Below are 23,924 nucleotides of genomic sequence, written 5' to 3'. Positions count from 1 at the left end.
TCTTTATTTCTAAACGACTCTTAACTCTCTGCACACCTCTTTCTTCTCCCTCACATATGTTCATTTAATCAATCTGCCAATGTTTATTGAGCCCTTCTTTGATGGGCCAAATACTCTGTGAAGTCCAAGAACAGGAAGATATTGCCTTCCAGAAATTTAATGCCTGTTTAGAAAGTTAACCTAAGTTTTAGAATTTTTTCAGGCTTAGATACATTTCTAATTCTATAAATGGATAGTAGTTCTGTACTGAGAATTTCCATCACACCTTCCAGATCTACCATTTATGTTTTTAAGTCATGTTTTGTGCCTCGAGGGTTGGCAGAAGGACTGACCCATCAGGCCCAGATAAATCATGTTCCCTTGCTCTGGGCTTCTACAAAGGGAAAGAAACAAAAGATCAAAGGGTAAAGGGAGAGAGGGGCCAAGGTATTGCACATATTTTCCCTGTACCGGCCACTGTATGGGTAGACAGTAGTGACATTCCTCTCTCAAAGGTTGGTTAGGGAGCCTTTTCCAATAATCTTCTGTCCTACAGGTCATTGTGATTGCCAGTAACAAAATAATAGGCAGGTTTTAGAGAAAACAAAACAAAACAGAAAGCAAAACAGTTGGAAGCTGAGAGAACTTTTACTTAGTTAGAATGAAGATCCATCAAGATAGTCTCCCTGCTCTTTGCAAAGAGACCCGTCAAGCTACTTCATCATCATAGTTGGTTGAGAATTTCATATTCTCCTATTTTCTATAAACCTAAATATGCCACAACTGTATGACAAGTAGGATAATTTTATTTGGGTAAGTGTAGCTGCCTGGTACAATCTTGAAAAAAATTGGAGGTCTATTCTCAGTATCTTAGTATCTTCCGTGGACATGGGGGTCAGTAGATATGCCCTAACATGTGAATCCTGAGTGTAATACTGTATCTGTATTTCTAAATGACTCTTCATTTGGGACTAATCAGATATCCACAACCAGAGCCGCAGGAGTTACAATGGATTTATTCATCCTATTTTTTTAACTCAACATGTAAGGAGAGAGGTCAATGGATGTTATTCACTGAGGTCAGTAACAGGGATAGTATGCAGATCTTCAAGGTTAGGCTCAGTTCAACTAAAAGAAAATAAAAGGAAAGGAAAACATTAAGCTGACTGTCAGTGGGTTTGGGGGAATCCAGTGAAATCTGACTGGCTCAAATAGAATTTGTCTGAGACAGTGAGGTTAATAACATATTTTAAAGGGATCTTTTGATTTGGTTTTTAGAAAGATCAAGATCTAAGCATTTGTCACAGCTAAAATCCAAGAATCATACTACATAGGAGTGGGAAGGAATATAATAGTTTGATTACAAATATCAAAGGAGAAAACAGAAAAAACCTCACTAAAAGCTACTTCTGAAAGCTTTTTGGACGCCTTTCTAAAGTTTTCTTTGTATAACATAAACCTGAAAGCAGAAAGCCAGTTCATGCCCAATGTGAGGTACAGTGGTATCTCAGTTCACAAACTTAATTATTTCCATGATTCTGGTCACAAACCAGAATCCGATTTGGTTCTCGTGCAATTTGGTTTGTGACCAGAATGGCGGAAAAAATTGAGTTCACAAACTAAGGTACCACTGTAGCTAGGAAATGAGGCTGATGCGAAAATAGAATGTGGATAGACAGCATACAGAGTTTGTCTCTAGCGTCGCATCATCTGGGAAAGATACACCATGCAAAAAGAGACAACCTGGTAAAATACCCTTTCAAAAGTTTGATTTTACTGATTTTAAAGTTCTATTTCTTCCATGTATCCTAAGAATGAGGATCAGTAGTGTGAGTGGGGAACACTGAAAACAGTTTCTTACAATTCTCCGAAAGTGTTTTATTATAGATCTACCCTTCAGGAAGCAATTCTTCTTGTTTCAAGACCTGCTCTCTAACTTTGGGAGAACACATGAACTATTAACATGGATCCTAGAGCATGTTCTCCTCCTAGCACTGCAGACTTTCCAAGTAACAGTTTTCTGAAGATCAGTAAGAGATTACTTCAGTTGGCTCTGTCTCTACCCACCCTTGCAGCCTTCCACTAATCTCAATCAAAAGTACTATTCCTCTGCTGTGGAACAGTAATCAGAGACCTTAAAGAAGTTGTATCTAGTAACATAAAAACTATCATCTTTTCTCTTAATTCAAGGAAAAGGTACTAAGAAAAATCCCATGTTATTCACAACCCTTATGCTATTCTTGGTCCTTGATTTTTGTTAGATGGCATTTCTAGAAAGTTATACTAATGCCTCTCTTAAAACTCTTCATGTACAAGATAAATTTTCTGATTACTGTTCTGACACTAGGATAATGCACACACTAAGACAATTTGCAGTCTCCCAAAATCTACAGGGGAAAGACATCCCTTAATGTTAGGGATGGACAGAGAAGTGTCAGCTTTTAAGATCTCAGACATGCGCTTGTTTTGACACTTGGTTGTGGCTTTATGTGAAATCCTTCCCCACCTGGACTACTCCTAACCTCAGCTTCTTCAGCTTTACAGTAATGTCACTGAAAATAGTACACTCATCTGGAGACTGAAGTTTTTCCCATTCCTGCTCTTATTTGTTCCATGGTTTGGGTCAAGGTACTTATCTATGGACCAGTTTCATCAGCTATAAAGTGTCTAGCAGAACTAGAGTTTAGATAAAGCTGAAAAAGAATAATTACCAAATCATTATTATAGCTTTCCACATACTTTGATGACTCTCAGAAGTCAACTCAACTGCCTCACTTTGGTTTGGGTCCTTACAGTGGGTCCAGTATAAGATGGCATTGTCAGAGAACTGCAACTATACTCATAATTTTGAAAAAAAAAAAAGACTTATTTCTATTATAGAATCACCCACTCTATATTAGAAAAAAATCTTATTTAATATAAATGAAAGGTCAAGTGTAAGTGGATTGTAAGTGGATAAGTAAGTTTTGAATAAAATTGCCATCTAACTTTTGCAGTCTGTGAAATTCTTCTTTAAGTGAATAAATGTGTAGAGAAACTCTCCATTACCTCGTTCAGCACCAAACACCAACCTGACGCTTAGAATTAAATTAGAGAAACAAAATTGGATACTTTGAGACTTGAGGGCTGATTATACTGCTAGAGCTAAAAGTGGATTTAAACTCTTCCCTTATCCCACTTAAATCTAACTAGGTATAAACTCTCCATTACTAAGGAACAGAGGTGTGTATGCAGAGGTAGAGGTTCCCCTTGATGTTCTTGGACAAGGAAACCTAATCCCTTTTTCTGACACACATGGTTGCAATAGAAACTGTTCCTCAACTGCCAGTCTGGTTTTAATCTGTTGTTTTTAGCAAGAGAGGATTTGCAGAAACTATTGAGAGCAAAATTATCAGAACTTAACTACAAAATAAAAGTGTTGATGAGAAATCAAATTTTAAACAAGTGTCCAAAACTGTAAGCACAAACATATGTAGACATACACTGAATGCTGTAAGACGAGAGCTATAAAAGTTTTTAATCCTAAGTATATCTAAAGCCTACTTTTAATACATTTATAATCTCATTTTACTAGAGTTCTTCAGCTTACCCAAATGATAGCAGTGGTAAAATACTGTTCTTAAACATAGTTATTAAAACAATACTGTGAGAGAGTGTGGAAAATCCATACATGCATTTTCAGTATAACCAAATTTACCACTGTATAATGTAAACTTTTAAAATGTTTACCATTTGGCATGGAAACATTTCATAATTTCTGTTTAAAGATACACTAATATGTAATCTTTGTCTAGTTTCATGGCTACCTTTATTAAAATAAGCTAAGTGTCTGTATATTCTTCTTCCTAGAAGAGTTAGAAGATGGTAGTGGCCTTTTGGTTATTCTTTCTCCAGTGCCAAGATGTTATTTTGAAAGAGTAAAAAGCAGACAGAACTGGCTCAATTTTTTCCCTCCTGTACCGGGGACTGAACACAAGTCCTCATGCATAATAGTGGGGTAAGTACTCCATCACTGAGCTACACCTCCCAACATACTTTATTTTTATTTTGAGACAAGATCTCACTAAATTGCCCAAGATGGCCTGGATCCTTCTGCCTTACATTCTAAAGTAGCTGAAATTATAAGTATGACTGGTTTATTTTTACTAAGGCCTGTATTTCTCTCTCTCCCTCTCTCTCTCTTTTTTTTACTTTCAACTTCTTCTGGCTGTTAAAAGTAGTATACCAATCTTTGACAGTAAACTATGCAATTCATTAAAATCAAATTTATATTTAAAAGAGATGGTTACTCCATATTAGGCATCACCTAGATGGTGGGGAAAATGTAACAATTATAAAATTCCTACAGAATTATAAAAACTATATAGTCCTTGTCCAAAAATAACCTAGCTGATTGACACTCAAGGATCACATGATCATCACTATGGTGTGAAACACCATTTAATTCTAACAATGGTTTATACTTTAAAAATCAAGATACTGATGTAATCAGATGTATTCAAATAAATTTTCTTTCATGAACATATGCTGTGGAAATATCACCCATGAAAATATGATTATTTACAGTATATGAGTCTCAGCACATGAAACTAAGACTACTTAAGGACAGAGTACAAACCCAACAGTTTCAGATGCACCAATCTCACTGTTATGTTTCATCTGAATAATTAGAAATATCAGATGTCTAGTCTGGCTAACTCCCAGGGTCATAAAATCTAATTAAAATATACCTATTAAAACTGTGTTGTAATGCTTTGTTCTATATGTGAGTACTAAACAAGGCACTGATTGACAAAAACTTGCAACTGATTGATAAAATTTTACAATGGCTATCATATACCTCTTACCCTGGTAAGGTCTTTAGGTTTCAATAAATATTCTTTGCCTTCTCAGCTATCTCTTGGCTAATTTATTTTCATTATCTCACCAGTTTTATTCCACAAACTCTTATCTGGCAATTTCAAAGATTTCCTTGGGTTCAATACTCATGTTTTGTAGTTCAAACCTCCCTCCCAAGCTACAGACTCATGTATATATCTAAAAGGTATCGTACTTGGAAGTAAAACAGGAACCTCAGATTTAACAAACAGAATGATCCATTTTGTTGATGAATAGAATTTGATTTCCTTAGCTTTTTCCCTCTTCATCCCTGTAATTACTTTTTTACTTCTAATTACACCAATTATGCTTAACTTCATGAGTACATTGTATACTTGCAAGATATTTTTCGTTTTATCAAATTGTATTGTAGTCATCCAATACACAAAGGAACTCTGACAAATCCCTCCCATGATTATATTATTTATAAGTACTTACACACTTTTACTGAAAGATTTGGGTGCAGTAACAGCAGGAGAGCTCTAGTAACATTCCCATAATTTTTTTAAAAAAATTTCCCATTAGGTATCATCATATTTTTCCTCAATCCCACCTGGACCAGGATGAAGCACTTCCCCCTTACTACCTATTCTTCCCAAAGTTGGTATTTGCTTTTGTAACACCTCATCAGTATGGATCATTTGTTTGTTACCTTCTAGGCTGTGCACTTCTTGAAGGTAAGGTTCATACATTTTTTATACCTTCATTCAGCGTCTCATTCATGGCCCTGTACTAGACAAAGTTCGCAGGCAGAACGGATAACCCACATGGGTCTCAAAAAGCCACTTACTGACCTCTAAGAAACGTGGGAGCCCGCATTCCTAGAAAAAATTCGAAAAAGCTGGATTGCTAGCAGCAGACAGGCAATTTATCTGACCCTATTCCCAATCCTAGGCGCCACTGTTTATATCCCCAACGAAGGTTCTCCCCCAAAGGGACCTGCCCAAAAACCGGGAAAACAGGAAAACCTAGGCGAACGTTGTCCCAAGGCCCACCTCCAAAGGAAAGAGCTTCCAGGAAAGGATATGCGCATGCGCAGCAAGCGAAAGGCTCAGTGAAAATGGGAAGGGCTCTCAGTGACGTCATCCAGGAAGTACCAGCTAAGCCCTTCTCAAGATGGCGCTGCGCGCAATGAGGAAAGCGCGGGGGTGCAAGAGCGTCATCCGGGCACTTCACAAAGGACCCGAAGTTGCTCCCACTACCCAGGTAACTGAAGCCGAGCCTTTTCCCGCCGACTTCTTATTCCCTGAGCTTTTTCTCAGTACCCCTTTCCTCCCTCCATTCATCTTCTGCTTCCTCGGCAGAGCACCGAGATGTCTGTCTCTTAAGATCCACTGGAACGTGGAAACGTTGCAAAGATACGTGATGACGTAAGGCTTCCTTTCTATTAGGAGCACGCAGCTTCCTGACCATGTGGTCGCGAGCGCGGCTGTTGCTGGGCAACGTGGGAAGCCAACCTTGGTGTAAAATTGTAAGAGACCAAGCACCCTGTGGTTCTGGGATTGCTTTCCTTATGGTTCCATTACTACTGTTATCCTCTTGTCCCTAACAGCAAGCCAGTGGTGCATGGAGAAATGAGAAAAGACATCTTAGAATTGGGCGGTTTAGGTTAATGCAGTCTAACGACCTCCCTCTGGCAGTATGGTTCAGCTTTCACAGACGTTTTCAAGGATTCACCCTTAGGCATACTCCAGCAGGTTCTGTGAAAAAAAAAAAATGACAACAAGCTACCAAGTGCATCATCCTGTTACCATTTTTTCTCGTCCTGCTGAGAGCATGACAAACCTTTCATCCCAACCGTATTTGGAATTTTACCTAACTAGCAAAAAAAAAAAAAAAAAAGTTGGATGGTATCCTTTCACTTGTTCAGACTTAACTACTGCGCGTCTTCTGAGTGAAAACTCAGTAGTAACCGCTTTGACATACACTACCGATAATGTTAACATGTGTAAGTATATTTATTCTGAGAACTAAAGAGAAATTTGAAACTCTGATTGTTAGGTAATTACCTGAGGAACACCTTAAATATTCATGTTCATTAATGTGTAGATGTGACATGAGGATGTCATAGTGTAGCTGATGAATTGGAAAGCGCACTATACTGCAAGTTAAAAAACAAGATCCAGGGCTTTGACTGCCACTGGCTGTGTTACATGACAAGTCACAGTCTCTCTGGGTTTATTTTCCTTAAAAATCGGATGGAGAGAGACTTAGACTGATTGACATGTTAAGGCATTTTCAAGCTTTGGAAAATCTGTGGCTCCCAGACTATGAAGGCAAAATAAAGCCAGTGATAATAAGTGGAAACTAAAATTAAAGTTCAATTTATTTTTCTAATCTCATAAATTACTTAATTTTGTAAACTTTTATTTCCTTCATTGATATGAGCCTCTTGAGGATAAAGGAAGTATACTGAAAAGCTCTTTGTAAGCAAACACCTATTCATTTGTTATTTTAAATTTTAGGAGGCAGTGTTAGGTCATTTCATTTATTATCACTGGCTTTATTTTGCCTTCATAGCCTGGGAGCCACAGGTTTTCCAAAGCTTGAAAATGCCTTAACATGTCAAGCAGTCTAACTCTTCCTCCATCCGATTTGATTCCAGTTTAGATCATCAGCTGCTCTTCTTAAAGTTTGATTCTTCAGAACCAGAATTAATTTTTATAACAAGTTAATAGCATGTTAAAGTGTATACTACTGGTACCAAGGTGACTAAGCCATAAACTACCCTTTATTCCAAACTGAAAAATAAAGAAAAAAGGAAAAACAAACTAGAGCCTGCTCACGATTGCCCAGTGAAGTTGAAGACATGAAGTCATTACAAATACTAAAGAAAACAACTTAAACCTCTTCTATTGTTTCAATGGCATTTATGAATAGAATTATTCTTAAAATTAACTGTTAATCTATATTGTTTCAAGATGTGCAGAACAGATTAGTATTTGTAAACCTGTAATTTAGCTTTGAATAGAATTAGAATTAAATATGACAGTATTTTTGTGACTTGTAAAACTACATATGCTTTCAGTCATAAAAATGAAGTTTTGAAAGACTAATGCAGTCCTTTGAAAGACTAATTGAGAAAAATAAATTGTATTTGTAGTATGGTTAGAATATTATGTATAAATATTATTATCAATATGTACACAGAAAAAAAGACTAAAAGGAAACAACCATTCTTAACTTTTTTGTTGTGCTTTGGTCTTCCTAAAAAGTAGATTTTAAAAAATTTAAATTTTCTTTCAGCATTATGTTTCACATGTTCTAAATTCAAGATGTATCACTTTTACAACCAAAAAGAATTTGAAAACATAAATCTCCATACAAACCTGTAGTCATTAATATTCTTCATGTATTTTAGGTTTCTGAGAGAGATACTTGTCCTACAGTGCTGTTATTAAAATGGCCTTAGAAAAGGACTACTAAAAATTTATGAGCACTTTTCCTGTGTGTATCTTCTTTTTCTCTTGAAAAGCTTCCTTTGAAGTCAAAAGGATTTTGTGAACAGATGCAGAAATATGTGAAGGAAGAATTGGATTCTTAAACCAGATGCATTAGACATTTTTATGGTATCTCATAGCCTTTGTAGAAAACAAAGAAATATTTTACCAAAGTATAACAGAAATAAATGTATTGATCTCATAGATGATTTTATCAAAAATCAAGGAATAGCTAAGTTTCTTGTTTGTTTTGGCTGTGCACTTATCCCCTCAAGTGGGAAGCAAACCTGGATAAGCCTTAGCAGTAGTTTGTAAGGAACTGTGATTAATAAGAGTATTGAGGTTTCTAAGTTGTTTTAGTGTTTGCTGAATCTTTTTTAAACAGTGTTTTAGGTGAAACACAGCATTGGTAATCTTTAATTATTTTGGATAGGCTTTTGTTATTCAGGGCTAGAGTTAAACTCAAGTTCAAAACAGGGAGAAGAGGGCTGGGGATGTAGCTCACTTGTCTAGCATGTGAGGAATTAACTCTACACTTGGTGTAAAATTATAAGAGACCAGGGGCCTGAACATTAACGTGTGTGTGTGTAATAACAGTGTATCACATGATACCAATTGTGAGATGTCAACAATTTATATGAAAAAGGTTTATTTTGCCAGGTGTTGCTTGATAGAAAACTGATGAAATCTAACAAGATGAGAGTAGTCACAGAATCAGGATTGAAATTCTGACATGTTATGTTTAAATGCTGATAGCATTAGGTAAATTTAAGCCTGTCATCATTGGCCAAACACAGAATCCATACTTCTGTAAGCACTAATTCATGATTGTATTGTGCAGAGAGTAAAATATTGATGGTTAGTAGATTTCTGCACGACTACTTATAGTCATTCAGTTAAGGTATAAAATATCCACAACTTAAGGCAGTTCAACAGTGTGGTTCATTATTAGCCATCTTCAGCCTAGGTTTGGTCAATGTTAACATGCTATTTCTGCTGTTAACAATCATTAAATATAGCCGTTAGTTGAAGGAATAATGTTTACCAAAAAATAGACACGGTATTAGATTTTTGATCTTGAATTTAGTTCTCATTACAAGACTTTTTATGATTATTTTAAAAAATAATTTGAGGCCAGTGTGTGGTGGCATACGCCTGGAATCCCAGCGCTTGGGAGGCTGAGGCAGGACGATCATGGCGAGTTTGAGATCAGCCTGGGCTACAAAGGGAGCTGAAGGCCAGCCTGAGCTGCATAGTGAGACCCTGTCTCAAAAAGGCAAAAAATAATAATAATAATGATAATAATTTGAGATTTACAAATTTGCAGCATTCGTGCAGAGAATTCTTATATCCCCATCACTAAACTTTGTCTTTAATAATCATAATACAATTATCAAAACCAAAAACTTAATATTAGTGCAGTACTTTTAATTTAGTTAAAGACCTAATTCAAATTTCATCAGTTTTTCATTAGTCATTTTTTTGGTTTAGAATCCACGCCAGGATCCCATATCACATTTGTTTGCCATGGATTCCAAATCTATAACACTTTCTCAGTCTTTCAAGACTTTGGTACTTGTGAAGTACACTGGTCAGTTAAGTTGTAGAATGTCTGTAAATTTTTCTTCCCAATGAGTTCTCATATTTGGACTGAGGTTATAGATTTTGACAAGAGTACACAGAAGAGATGCTCATAACAAAGCTTTAAAGCAGTTGTTAGTAACTTACTTTAAACTTTAGGAAGTAGGCTTTAGTTAAGTAACCTACCCAATATCACACAATTAATGGTGGAGTCAGGATAGTAAAATTTCCTGTGGGCATTTCACTCTATATTTTGCAATTAGTGTTTATAGTTGTAGGTTTCTGTGATCCTAATGACAGTAAATTGGGGTAGTTTCACGTGGCTTTTCTCTCAGCACTGCCAGTTTTGTTCATGCAAACGTGGAACATGAGCTAATCATCATGGAAAGCTTTCAAGAACTCTTATAGCCAATTGAAAGTTTTGCTAGTTGGTACTGCCAGGTTGATCAGGTATTTTGTCTCTGTGCTTTTCTTAAAATTGTACAGGAGGGTATTAAGTGAATCCACTCTATAGGTCCTTTTAATCTCAGTCAACAAGTCCATTCATTGGAAATAAACTTTAGATTGATGGCCCATGTGAACTGACTTAACTTATATAACTACTAGCTAGTATTTCAATTGTTTGAAAATTATCTCTGAGCAGCTAATAAAAACTACTGATAGTAACTGCTGAAAATAAGAAGAGGAATACTAGATAAGTGCTGAGGATTTATACTGGCAACCTTTAAGGTAGCCACAGCCAGGAATTGCCAGAGGGTAATATTGCTGACCCCCAGATTGTTTCTTAATATACTTGCATAACTCCAAGTTGCGGAAAAACTGTCTATAGAAGGGTATAGATGTAGATATAGACATAGACACACGTACATATAGACGTACACACAGTGAAACCTTGAATTGTCAGTAATTTGTTCTGCAAGGGTTGCACAAGACAAGCAAACATTTCTAATAAATTTTATGTTGATAAATGAGCAATGTCTTACAATAGCAGTAGTAAGTGATGCTAGATGTCACAGAATTACAACTGAGCCAAATGATCCTCTCTTCTTTTCTCTCTTTCCTACTGTGGGATTCTGGGTGATCATCGCCCAACAGCAAGAGATTATGGAGGAAATCTCCTCTGCAGAGGGGAAGGAGAAAAAAGGTGGAGGAATCCTTCATTTTATATGAGATTTAGGAGATCTGTAAGATGTGAGAAACAATGCAAAAGTTGTAGAAAAGCACCACATGAATAAGGCTGTAGCAGTGTGAGTAATGAATCTGTCTAAGGACAATGCAATGTCACATTTCTGCAAAATTCTCAAAAGGAGGGAAAAGCAAGTGTCATTAGATAGGTTCTTTGTTAAAGCTGTACATATAGAAAAAAGATTCCATTGACCCAATAGAGAGCAGTGATTCCATTAGTGATAGTGAAAGTCATCCTACACAATAACCCTCCTCTTTCGTCTCCCTCACACTAGCCATGAAGGTTTTCAAAGGTAAATGCAGGTTAACTTATTTTGCTTTGTATTTTATATTTTCTGTATTATTTTGTACATTTCAGTATTATAATCATTTTATGTGCATATTTTTGGGCTGTGAAATGAATCATCCATGGTTTCTTTCCATTATTTCTTATGTTTTCTTTGATAAACAGTTGCATATAAGCATGTTTCTTGAATGAGTTATGCTTACAAGCCAAGATGTATACTTACATTTGTGCACATATACTTATTTCTATATATCTTTCAGGAAGGAACTAAAATTTATTTATTTATTTATTTATTTATTTTTTGGTTTTTCTCGGTACCAGGAATCGAACTCATGACCTTGCGCTTGCCAGGCAGGCGCTTTGCTGCTGAGCTAAATCCCCAGCCCCAGGAACTAAAAAGGGCTACAGTGCTCAAAATCCCCATGCTATATGCTATGCATACTTTATTTCATTAACTTCTTCCAATACTTCTGAAATATTATTTTACTGATTTTATAAAAGAGGAAACTAATATTCAAAGAGATTAGGTCATTTTCCTTAATTACAGCCAGTAAGAGCTCCAGGATTCAAACACTGCTTTGCTTGTGCTTTTCTTATTGATCAGTAGTCATCTCTTGTCAAATGAATTTTTACACAACTACTTGTTAGATAAAGCAGATAAATATTTAGCTTTCCCAGTTTGAGAAGTACAGAATTATCTATAGCCCTGCTTGTTTGAATCTCCCCTTCCCTATTTCCCTACTACACACAAATCAAGGACCTCTGAGATAGTGCTACACAATCTTGCATTTCTTAAGATGCAGTTTGAAAAATACTTTAGCTTCTTTAGCCACACAGTCTTGCATTTCTCAAGATGTAGTTTTAAAAAAACTGGCTTTCTTAAACATCAAAGTGAGTTTATTGATCAAGATCATATGTGATGGGTAGATTACTTTTTAGGAGTTTCCCTGTAAATAAGTGATTTGGGAGTATTTACATGGATATGTGTATGTTTTATGACTAAAGTATAATATTTTTGTTTATGTTAAGCTACATAAGTACATGAAATAATAGCAAACTTTTTTTCTGTTCCTCATTATTTTTCCACAGCTTATTTCTACATAAATATGCTGATCTTTGTGCACAGAGGTGATGCTACAGACTCACACTAAGCCGCTCTGTCCTGGCTGCTAGCCTCTTCACAAAGAACACCCACTCTAGTTCTGTTCTTGCTTGTATTCTACCACCACTGCTCAGAACTTTAGGAGTTTTCCTTCAAAGATAAAGTGTGAGGCCTAAGTCTTCCTCTTGAATTTACACAAGAAAATTTTCTCATTTAGGGTAGAAGTTGCTCTGTCATAGTGAGAGACAAAAGCTGCAGAGATCTTATTTGTAGACAGAGATGACAGAGTGATTCTAGTAGACTTAATTCTACTCAAGAATTTACGGTATTCTCTGGAATATAATTTCTACGTAATATGGTGTCTTTTATTGCCAATAGGGGGCATAACATTTTTTCTTAACTTCCTTGCTTACTGAGCAAAGCCAAGTTATATTTAGGTTGTTGTGCTTCCCTATTACCTGAGTACTATTTGTCCTCTAATCATTTTTCAGAATTCATCTATCTCTGTGTTTTTATTTGACATACAGTCTTCCTTGTTTCTCAAGCTCTCTCTCCATTTGCAAAAGAACTTATTTCTGGTTGACCACGGAACTGCCTTTTTGACTGTTCCTCTGCCTCCTAAAAAGCATAATCGAGTCAAGTTGATTTCTAACCCGTGAAGATTCTCACAGCTTCCACTCCTTCATCCCTTGCTGTCTGTCATGGTGTCAGCCAGCTCTCAGGAATGTCTGTTTTTCCTTTACTTTCATGTCCTCTTGTTCTGACAGTGGCCTCCTTACAGTGTTGACAGCTCCAGTGAGGATGAAACCCTGAATGATCTTGATCGCATTGCTTCCTGTCGCAGTTTCTTGGAAGGATAGTTACAGACTTTTCAGCAAGGTAGTTGAACTTATAAACAAAATAACAATTTTCATCTTATAAATGTTTTCAAGTGTAATCTATTTTCTTGATTAATAATATTCTAAATCTAATATAGCACTTTATACTTTCCAAAATATTTCACATATTCTTATTACCCTTGAGTAACATACAGAGTTTCACTATTTAACTATCTAAATATTTTACTCAGTGATTACACTTTCAGTGTGTTTTCTCTTTCTCATTTCTGTAATATTGAGGAATCTTCTAAATAAGTAAATGTTAGTGTTTTTTCAAGTTTTAGTTCACTGGTTATTATCTTTTTGGTGTTAAAATTAGTTCAATGCTTAATTCAGTTTTGGTCTGATAGGACTTTGATAATTTCACATATTAATAACATGGTAATAATGGGTGGGTGTGATGATAGCAAGCATTTATAGTATGCTTATCATGTGCCAAGCACAATTTTAAGCACTTAATATACATTAATTCATGAAAACCCTGCAACTCAATGAGGTAGGTGCTGTTATTAGCACCATTTTTTAGATGGGGATGCTGGAAAGATAAATAATTCACTTGAGGTCATATAGCTGGCCAGTATCAGACCCAAAATGTAAACCTAAGTACCTTGATTTCAAGCTCTGTGAACTAACTATAATAAAGTGGTGGTAAATTTGAAAACAAATTGCAGGTGTTATTTTACCAGTGACTGCCTTGCAAATTTTAAATCTTTCTCTTGACAGCCACTTATATATCTTGCCATGGTGACATACAGAGTAAAAATTATAAATCATCTTTTGTTGTTGCTGTTCTCATGGTCTTGTTTGACTGGATGAATTATGAGAAGTGTGCAAAGCTGTTTTATAACTTTATCTCAGTGTCTCTACAGTATTTGGCTACGATTACTAAGATTACCTTGGATAAAATAAAAGCTTATATTTAACACATGAGTCCCACGGTGCATGTAGGAAGTTCTGTGTGTACATTCTATAGCTGAAAGGCCAACCTGGACAAAGCCCTGTAGTCAGATAGTGCATGGTGAGTGCTGAAACTGATGGATGACCGGGGGCTGCCATCCTGAGTGCTTTTTTCAAGATGTAGCAGAATTACTAAGTGGGAGTAGGGAAGAGATGGAAGTGATTAATGCCTTGGACCATTTCTACAAGAGGTAAGAATTTTATTCTAAAGGGTTCTCATTTAAAGGAGTTATTAATGAAGTCTAGGATTCACTAATTATAGGATACTAAGGTGAGTTATGACCAGTCAGCACATTAATTAGGTTGTTGATGAAGTTTTAAAATTCACACACTGAACAGTTGATTTTCTATGTCAAAAAAGAGCCTCCTCATCTTTTTCCTTTTATTCCCTATGAATAAAAACTACATGGACCATTTATATTATTCACTCAGCCCCACTCTGTTCTCCCAGTGTTACACTGGACCCCTGTTTGGAAGCAGGAGAATGGAGTAGTGAAGGAAAATAGAGGTTTACTCAGATCCCTGATTTGGATTCCTGTCTTCCTATAAGGGAGAATTGTCTAAGCAGCCAGTTCAAAAACTTGTTGGAAAAAGAGATCTCTTGAGTTGGAAGTAATTATGTACTACAAAGGTAGAGCCACAAATAAGATGTTTAAAGTATCTCTCTAGGGATTGCTGTCATGTGTGGATCCTTGGCCTTGTATTTTATGAAATTTCTTAATTTGCTCAGTTCAGTTTACTCTGTGTGTGTGTGTGTGTGTGTGTGTGTGTGTATGTGTATGTTTGACAGTGTTTGAGAGAGAGTCTCACTAGTTCAGGCTGGCTTTGAACTCAATAGGTAGCCTATGCTGGCCTCTAATTTATGGTGATCTTCCTGCCTCAGCCTCGTGAGTGCTGGGATTATAGGTGTGTGCCACCATGCTCAGCTTCTTTTACTTTCTTAATGCCTTTATCTCTTCTCAAAGAGCTTTCTTCCCATCCTCATCTTTCTGTTTTTCTCCACCCTTTAAAAACAAAAACATGTACAGCTTTTGCATATCATTCATACCTCCATGAAATGATTTAAAACATGCTCTTTTTTTTTTTTTTTTTTTTTGAAAAAAGTCTTTTTCTTAACTCTAGCAAGAATGGGTCAGTATATCTTGACTCACAGGTGTAGCTACTGGCTGCCAGCCAGCAGGCTGACCTCACCAGGCAGCGTGTTCCCAGAGGACAATATCAGCCAAGAAAGACAGACGCATTTGTCTGTTAAAGCTAGGTATATGTGTGAGATGTAAGTTATTAAATCTTTACAAATAATTCTTGTCTTAGAAAACTTAGTATTTGAGGAGTGAATGAATTCAGTGAAAAACAAAATTACTGAGGTAGCACATGAGAAAATGCATGACATTGACATTAAGCATATTGTTGAATATAAGTCATACATTTTTGTGTATATTTTGATGTACTAATTACAGAAGATGATCAGTGCTTGTTAGAGTTAGTCATATTATTTCCCAAAATATTTAGAGTTCATAAGTGATTGAAAGATATTACCAGTTCTACTTCAATGGTTTTCCAACTATGGATTTCCAATGTATCACAGTAACAGACTTTTGTCTAATCTAGCCCTAGCACTATTTATCAAACTCACCAGTAATTATATTGGGGTATACATGATACTGAAGTTTGTTTTCTCTGTATATAGAAAAGTATAGATATATTTGGATTTAAAGGGAAAGATTTTATTCAGAATATAGTTTTGCCTCATAAATTATATAGTTTCATAAATATGCCCAGTTACATATATGAAAACCGATATTGTATTTTTTGCTATTATATTCAAAGCTTTGCTTTCTTCACTAAATGAAGGAGACTTTTAAAAACTCATTTTTTATGATACTATTTCCTTTTTTTGTTCAGTTATCCATTTCAGGTTCCTTTAAAGCAACTTGTCGAGCATTACCTAATACCTTCACTCTTTAGGTGTTGGTATGCTCTGTATCTACATAGAAAACAAGCTGAAGTCTCATCGTACTGTTACCTGATATAGCTAACAAGGCCATATGTAAGCTTTCAGTCTAATGCAGCTTTACTTTTCCTTGCACCATGGTAAGAGTAAAGTAATGTGATATAAGCAGATTGTATTATCTACATGAGCAGGATATTGCAAAGAGTTTATCTTTTCTTCTTTTAAAGTGAATTTTCGTAGTTGGTCAGGGAAGTTTTCTTGTTATAAAATTTACTTACTAATTTTGTCATTTACATGTTTAATAAAACATTAGATCAACCTAGCATAATCACAGAACTATCATGGTGTATCATGTCTGTTAGAAGAGGATCGGTTGTAATATATTCAGGCAAATCTGTATCTTAGTCTGTTGGGGCTGCTACAAAAAATACCATGAGCTGAGTAGCTTAAACAATAGGTATTTATTTTTCATGGTTCTGGAAGCAAGAAGTCCAAGACTAAGGTGCTTGCAAATTCCATGTCTGGGGTAAGGATCCTTCCTACTTCATAAATAGTTAGCTTCTAGCTATAAACTTGTATGGCACAAGGACGATCTGGAGTCTCTTTTGTAAGGGCGCTGATCTCATTCAAGATGGTTCCCCACTCACAACCTAATTATTTCCCAGAGGCCCCGCAATGTGATCCAACAACTTTCACTTTGGAATTAGGTTTTAACATGAATTTTGGAGGGCACAAACATTGTCTAGTTTAGTCTGTAACTTCAGGGGGTCTGGGCATTTTGTGAAATCCAGGACTAGTTATTCCCATAAATCTTTAAAATGTTGGAAATTCCAATGTTTCAGCATCCATTAGCTTCTAACACACTTTTTCACATTCTAAAGTGGAATAGAAATTCTTCAGCAGGCCATATGTCCTTAATTTTGATTGGGAATATATTAACATATTTATAACTCAAGTAGAGATAACTTGTCCTCTGTTTTTTCTAATTTTTTCTGTGTAACCTTCAGGCTTTTGGTTAGGTTTCTGTGATGCTTATCTTCTTCAAAGTCACATGCCCACCTTTCGATCAACCTATGGATCAGCTTCCATCTGACCACATGTTAGAAGGAATGGAGGGAGAAGAAGACTAAAAAACAACAAAGCCATGAGGAGTCATTCTCTGCTGAATAGTACTCAAATATGTATCTTCTATAGGGAGATCAAGAAAGGAATGTGATGTTAGAAAAAGATTCTTTTTTAAATCAGAACCTTTGAAACCTTTCTTGGCTCAAACCCCAGAGTTGAAGAATTGAAAAGGAGAAGAAGTGGAAGAAGAATTGTTACGGGGGCTGGGTTTAACTCAGTGGCACAGCGCCTACCTGGCAAGTGCAAGGTCGTGAGTTCGATTACCTGTACCAGAAAAAAAAAAAAAAAAGAATTGTTATGGTAGATCTAAGGATGCCACTAAAATTTCAAAGATGAATAACTAGCAAGACAGTGATATGGTGAGATGAAGAATAAAAGTTATTAGCTTTTACAATTGGTATATCATTAATGATAATGGCAATGGTAGGTTTATTAAGTAACTACAGTGAGATAAGAGGTGTGAAAGTGAAGGTTGTTTTTCTGAACACTGATTGAGGAGTAAGTGTCAAAGAAGGTAAAGGGGCCTGTAAAGAAGGGCCTTAGCCAGCAAACATTTTGACAGTTGAGTCTTTTAGGATGCAAGAAATTTAAGCATGATTGTAAAAGCCAGTAAAGATGGAGAGGTTGAAGACAAAGGAAAGAAATGCAATCCGGAACAAATGCTTTAAACAGTGGGAGAGCGATCAACTCTGAGACTGGGAGGAAGCTAGAGATGGCGGTAGGGTAGATGAGTTTGCTACCATAGCAATGGCACCAAAAAATGGAGGAACTCCAAAACCTGTTGGCCAATATATTTTCTGAGGGCTGAGTCCTGAGGAGATGATATAGGTTAGAAGGTAAATGTATGGGCTGTGGAGTCAGTCTGCATTCAAATTCAAGTTCTTTCATTTGATATGTGGGTAGTGGAAGTTGTAGGACTTGGACAAGTTACTGAACCTTTGTGTACTTCGTTGTTTTCTTTATACTTAAGATGAGGAAGAGTATAGAGTTAGATGACTGAATTCTGTAGCCTGACTGCCAGGATTTGGGGCGAGTAGAGCTCTGCTACTCATTAGCAGTGTCATCTTGTTCAGTCAACCTTTGATGTACCTTAATTTTTTCATCTATAAAATGGAGAGTATACTATTTACCTTGCAGGGTTACTGTAGAGGTTAAATGAGTTAATACTTATAGGAATCTAGACCAGTATCAGGCACATTATATATAATAATTTTTTGAAAGGTCTGATGAGCAATGAGCCTGAGTTAGAAATGAATAAATTAGGTTTTGAAGCAGATTTTTCATTATTTTGAGATATTTTTGCCAACACAGTTCAGCAAGTAAGGTACTTAGGTATAGAAGGAGCTCTAACTTTTGTTTTTCTTTTATTAGTACATGTTTACAGTACATGATGTTTAATTCATCTTGGGGAATGCATACATACACATAGTACAACTTGTTGCTTTTTTTTTCAGTCCCTTTCCTTTCGCATCCACCTCCCTCCACCTCTTAAATCCCTTTTCCTCATTTTCATTCTTGTTGTTATTATTATTCTTAGCTCATGTTTATAATATATGTTTACATTTACTGAGGTTAATAGGTTCCTGTACATGGTGTATCCTAATTCTACCTACTTTCCCTTCCCTTTTCTTCTCATGCTTGGTCTCCTGAGCCCTTTCCCATTTGCAGCAGGTCTATCCTCTTGTTTCTTTCCATCTCTCCTTTATTCTTATTTGTACATTGCCTTATACAAATAAGAGATACCGTATAGTATTTAAGCTTGTGTGAGTGGTTTATTTCACTCAACAGCATATTTTCCTGATGTATCTTTTTCTGCAAATGTGTCAGATATATCCTTCTTTATGCCCAAGTGATATTCCATGGCTTATACTATCACATTTTCTTTATCCATTCTTCTGTTGTTGGGTGTACCAACTGATTCCAGGATTTAGCTATTATGGATTGTGCTGCTATAAACATTGGTGTGTATATATCTCTGGAGTATGATATCTTTAGCTCTTTGGGGAAAATTCCTAGAAGGGGAATAGTTGGGTCACATGGAATGTCTAATTTTAGTTCGTTGGTCTCCATACCGCTTTCTATATTGGTTGTATTAGTTTGCATTCCCACCAACAATGTGAGAGGGTTCCCTTTTCACCCCAGTCATGCCAGCATTTGTTGTTCCTTCACTTCTTGATAATTGCCAGTGTTTCTTATGTAAGATGGAATCTTAGTATTTTAATTTGCATTTCTCTAGGGCCAAAGATGTTGAACAGTTTTTCAAGTATTTGTTGACCATTTATACTTCTTAGAAGTTTCTGTCCATTTCACTTGCCCATTTCTTGATTTGTTCTTTTATTTTAGGTGGCCTAATTTTTTTTTTTTTTTAGTTCTTTATACATTTTAGATATTAGTTCTCTGTCTGAGGAGTATCTGGCCAATATTTTTTCCTGTTCTGTAGGTTGTCTTTTTACTCTAACTGCTTCCTTTGCTATGCAGATTCTTAATTTGATGTACTTGCATTTGTTGATTCTTGTTATTATTTCTTGTGCAATTGGGGTTCTGTATAAAAAAATCTTCCCATATCTATGACTTCAAATATTTTGCCTATTTTGTCTGGCAGTAGGTTCAGTGTTTCTGTTTTAGTGTTCAGATCTTACTTTAGTACATGATGAGAGATATGAATCCTGCTTCAGTCTTCCACAGATAGATGTCCAGTTTTCCCGAGAGCTCTCTAGCTTTGGTCCAGCATAAGAGTTTTGTTTGGCTATTGAGACATAATCGCAAGGGAAGCTTAGGTTGCTTGTGAAAGTGTAGTGCAAGTGATTGACCATGGAGCCATGCTGGGTAGGGAAGATGAGGGGACAGATATGGGACAGATAGGGATGGCTGCACTAGGAAATCAGAGGCTCTGATTTCTAAACAAGTTTAAAAAATAGATATAATGGGAATAAAAATATGAAAGCATTGAAAGGTAGAAGAAGAATATTGGCATTTATGATGCCTAAAATGGAGAAATTCTGTGTGATGATGTGGTTCTGGGGTATGACATGGGACTAAATGGTTGCAGTGGAGGAAATTAATGAATGTATTGAATACTAATATATTAGGTGGGTTATATACCTGATAATTGAACTGTCTTGAATAATAGAAAATGTATTAGAAAGAGAACCAGGTTCCTAAGCCTTTAATAAATTTAAGAGAATATCCAAGAGATGGGAAAATAGCAATAATGGGTAACATAAGTATAAATATCAATGAATATTTATTTAGTCATGTAAGATATTTTGGACAGTTTGTACTCAATATTTCCTAAATATTAAAAGACCCTGTTCATTAGAGTATTGTTCTGCTATATTACCTGGTACATTCTTTCCTCATTTCTATTTCAGGGGAGTAATAAAAGCATGAATATTTTATGTGTACTTACTTGTTCATCAAATATTTATTGGACATTTACTATGTACCATAGATGTTGGAGCTGGACTCATGAAGAAATGTACAGTTCACTAAAATGTACAGTTCACTAATAAAGACAAAAGCAAGTAATTAAAATATTTAGTATGTTGGATGATACTGATATGGGGGAAAAAATAAAGCAAGGACCGGAGATGGGGACTGTAGAAGAATATTGCAGTTTTTAAGCAGGAAGTCAGCAAAATCCTCCAAGAAGGTAACTTTTGATGTCAGACCTGCAGGTGGTAAGGATATGTACATGGCAGATAGCTGGGGGAGGAACATATACCAGGAAAAGGAGAGAAGAATACTGTAGAGGACCACCTGTACAGTTCTCCTTAAAAGAAGAGCAGTTATCTCCATTTTGGCTAAACCTGGTCCTATTTGCATGTATTGATGTGTACAGAGCTAGCTAGGACTTCTCCTTATCCCTTCAGTTGGTTTAAAGCAATGCAAATTAGTCCAGCTGAGGTGCTGATGTGTAGTCTTTGAAGCAAGGCGACAGGTCAGTGTTACCCTGCCCTAGAGCTCCCAAAAACCATGTGTGAGCTGGCGGGATGAAGAGCCAGTGCTCCATGCTGTTGGCTGCATTGGGATGAGCCTCGAGATAAGAGGCTATGACTTCACAGGGTATAAAAAGATTACACATCAGAGCTGAAGCACTGACCCCAAAACATGAGATACTACCTTGATTGTGTTATACAGATTACTCTTTTGCATATCCTTCTCTCTGCATATTGCAGAGGTGATTTCAGGTCTCCTACCTAGCCTAGCTTATAGCACTCAAGTACTTCCAACCATTCTTACAGTCACTGATCCTCAAACCACTCCCTCTTCACGAATTAATAAAACCTGGGTTCAGCCCTGGGTTGAGGCCTTTGTTGCAGTTAGCCATCACCTAGCTGGAGTTAGGACCCCTTGGCTCCCCACAAATATGCCTTACTGACCTTATTCTCAGCATGGGTTGCACTGGATATGGTAGACTGAAATTAACTCACTAGCGTTCCAATAACTTTTCCATGGGATTATAAATATAAACTTCTGGGCCATGATAGGGACCGGGAAGGACCCTCTACAGAATACAAAAGTTGTGAGGTAGGGCCTAACTTGAAACCAGCAAGGAGACCACTGTGACTGAAGAACAGTATTTTCTTTATTTAACAAATGCTGTACAGTTGTTCCTTGATGTCCTCTGGGAATTAATTCTAGGACTTCCTACGGATACCAAAGATATCTTACACAGATGCTCAAGTCCCTTTTATAAAATGGCACAATATTTACATATAACTTACAAATGTCCTCTCATGTTTAATAATTCATCTCTAGGTTACTTATGATATCTAGTACAATGCGAAGGTTATATAAGTTGTTATTATACTTTTTTAGTGAATGATAACAAAGTCTGTACATGTCTAGTACAGACATAAGTTTTAAGAAATATTTTCAACCCGAAGAACCTGCAGATACAGAGAGCCAACTGCATAGCACTTACTGTGTTTTAGACAGTTTTCTAAATATTTTGCAAGTATTACTGTATGTAATACCTACAGCAACCCTATAAAATGGTCCAAATAAGGTTCTGTTAAATAGACATTGTGCAACTTGTCAAAAAAAGCAACAAAATGCACACAGCTAAAAGTGTGGGGAGCCAGGTCCTAACCTTTGGTTGTTTTTCCATTATGCTGCCCATTATAGTCATAGGACCTGAAGTCAGATGGCTAACTGGATTGTGAAAGTGGGGATGTTGAGCATAAAGGCTTACAAGCAATTATAAAGACCTCGACCTTCACTGGGATTGTGTTAGGAAGTCATTGAAAGGCTTTATGTGGACAAATGTGCTGAAGGATTTAAAGCCTCACTATGGCTGTTGTGATAAAAATAGGATCTCGAGGAGTGAGAGTAGACACAGGAAGACCAGATAAGGGGCCAATTGAGATCCTAGTAAGAGAAGATGGTGAATTGGAATAGGATGGGTGTGAAGATAATTTAACGAGGCACAGTCACATTCTGGATATTTCAAAATAGGCAAAGTCAGCAAGATTTTCTGATGACTTATATGTGGGATGAAAGAGAGAAATCACCTGCAATTCCAAGGTTTCTGTCTAGAGCAACCAGAATGGACAAAATGAATTTTTACTTTCTGAAATGGTAAAGACTATAACAAGAAAAAATTTTGAGGGGAGAAGATCAAGAGGCTTTGGGGTGTGTATGTGTGTTGATGAGGATCAAATCTATGAGTGCTGTGCCACTGAGGTATGTTCCCACACTTCTGTTTATTTATTTTAAAGTTTGAGACAGAATCTTGCAGAATTGCCCAGGTAGGACTTGAATTTATAAACCAGCTGCCCCAACTTCCCAAAAAGCTGGAATTACAGATTGGCACCACTGTGCCAACCTAGAAGTTGTTTTTAGATATATTGAGTATAGATGCTTAGTGAGTATCCAAGTGGAGGTATCAGGGAGGCAGCTAGATGTATGAGACCAAAACAACAAGAAAAGTAGTACAGATAGAAATACACATTTGTTGAGTGTCAAGATAGACTGTGCTTAATTCTGTGAGACTGGATGTTATCATCTAGGCAATGTGTTTAGAAAGAGAAACGAGAAGGACCAAGTACTGAACCAGTGAGCCTAACATTAGGATGATAAGAACTAGACGAGATAGTAGTAACCAAATAGGTAGAACAAAAAGTAGAAGGTCGCATCCTGCAAGCTTAAGGTAGGCTTTATAGATTAATACATACATACATGCATACATACACACACATGCAAGCACACAAACACATGCTCATGCACATACACCACACAAACTACATTATTATTTATGAAGATAGAGTGATTGTTAATATCAGCTATAAATAACATAGTCTGTATGTGGGGTCAGATTTCACCTGGAAGGAAAACTTTTTTATTTTTTTTAATTTTTTTTTTATTTTAAAGATAAAAGGGGGGAAACATTAACAGACATACAACATTTTACAACATATCACAAGCACAGTACAGACAATACAGAGTTACAAACCAAGTGGTAGGGAATTAACAATGGTTGTTGTATTACATACTGATATCTTCAAAGTGGCTTCTCATGAAAACAGATAGAGACATGCAATACTGGTCAACCAAAGAC

At 36.3% G+C, this 23,924-nt stretch overlaps 1 protein-coding gene and 1 long non-coding RNA gene across 3 annotated transcripts in view; one reads left to right on the top strand and one right to left on the bottom strand.

Moving 5' to 3' along the window:
• Positions 1-980: 980 nt before the first annotated feature.
• Positions 981-5,939, bottom strand: LOC102013862. The gene is made up of 2 exons (XR_001234904.1): positions 5,853-5,939; positions 981-1,107 (listed from the first exon to the last, which is right to left on the bottom strand). It is a non-coding gene; the product is annotated as an uncharacterized LOC102013862 (long non-coding RNA).
• Positions 5,875-23,924, top strand: part of Wars2 (tryptophanyl tRNA synthetase 2, mitochondrial) — an 82,909-nt gene continuing 64,859 nt past the window's right edge. Inside the window, exons 1-2 of one of the 2 annotated variants that reach the window (XM_005389075.2) lie at positions 5,996-6,063; positions 6,162-6,328. In XM_005389075.2, coding sequence (XP_005389132.1) covers positions 6,269-6,328 — 60 coding nt within the window. In that variant the 5' untranslated portion in view covers positions 5,996-6,063; positions 6,162-6,268. Of the gene's footprint in view, positions 6,064-6,161; positions 6,329-23,924 lie in introns of both variants that reach the window. The other variant, XM_005389073.2, reaches the window with a different exon arrangement.

Source organism: Chinchilla lanigera, unplaced genomic scaffold (assembly GCF_000276665.1).
Source record: "Chinchilla lanigera isolate Chin_1 unplaced genomic scaffold, ChiLan1.0 scaffold00034, whole genome shotgun sequence".
In the NCBI taxonomy this organism is placed as follows: Eukaryota; Metazoa; Chordata; class Mammalia; order Rodentia; family Chinchillidae; genus Chinchilla; species Chinchilla lanigera.
This window is presented reverse-complemented; position numbering and strand designations above follow the sequence as displayed.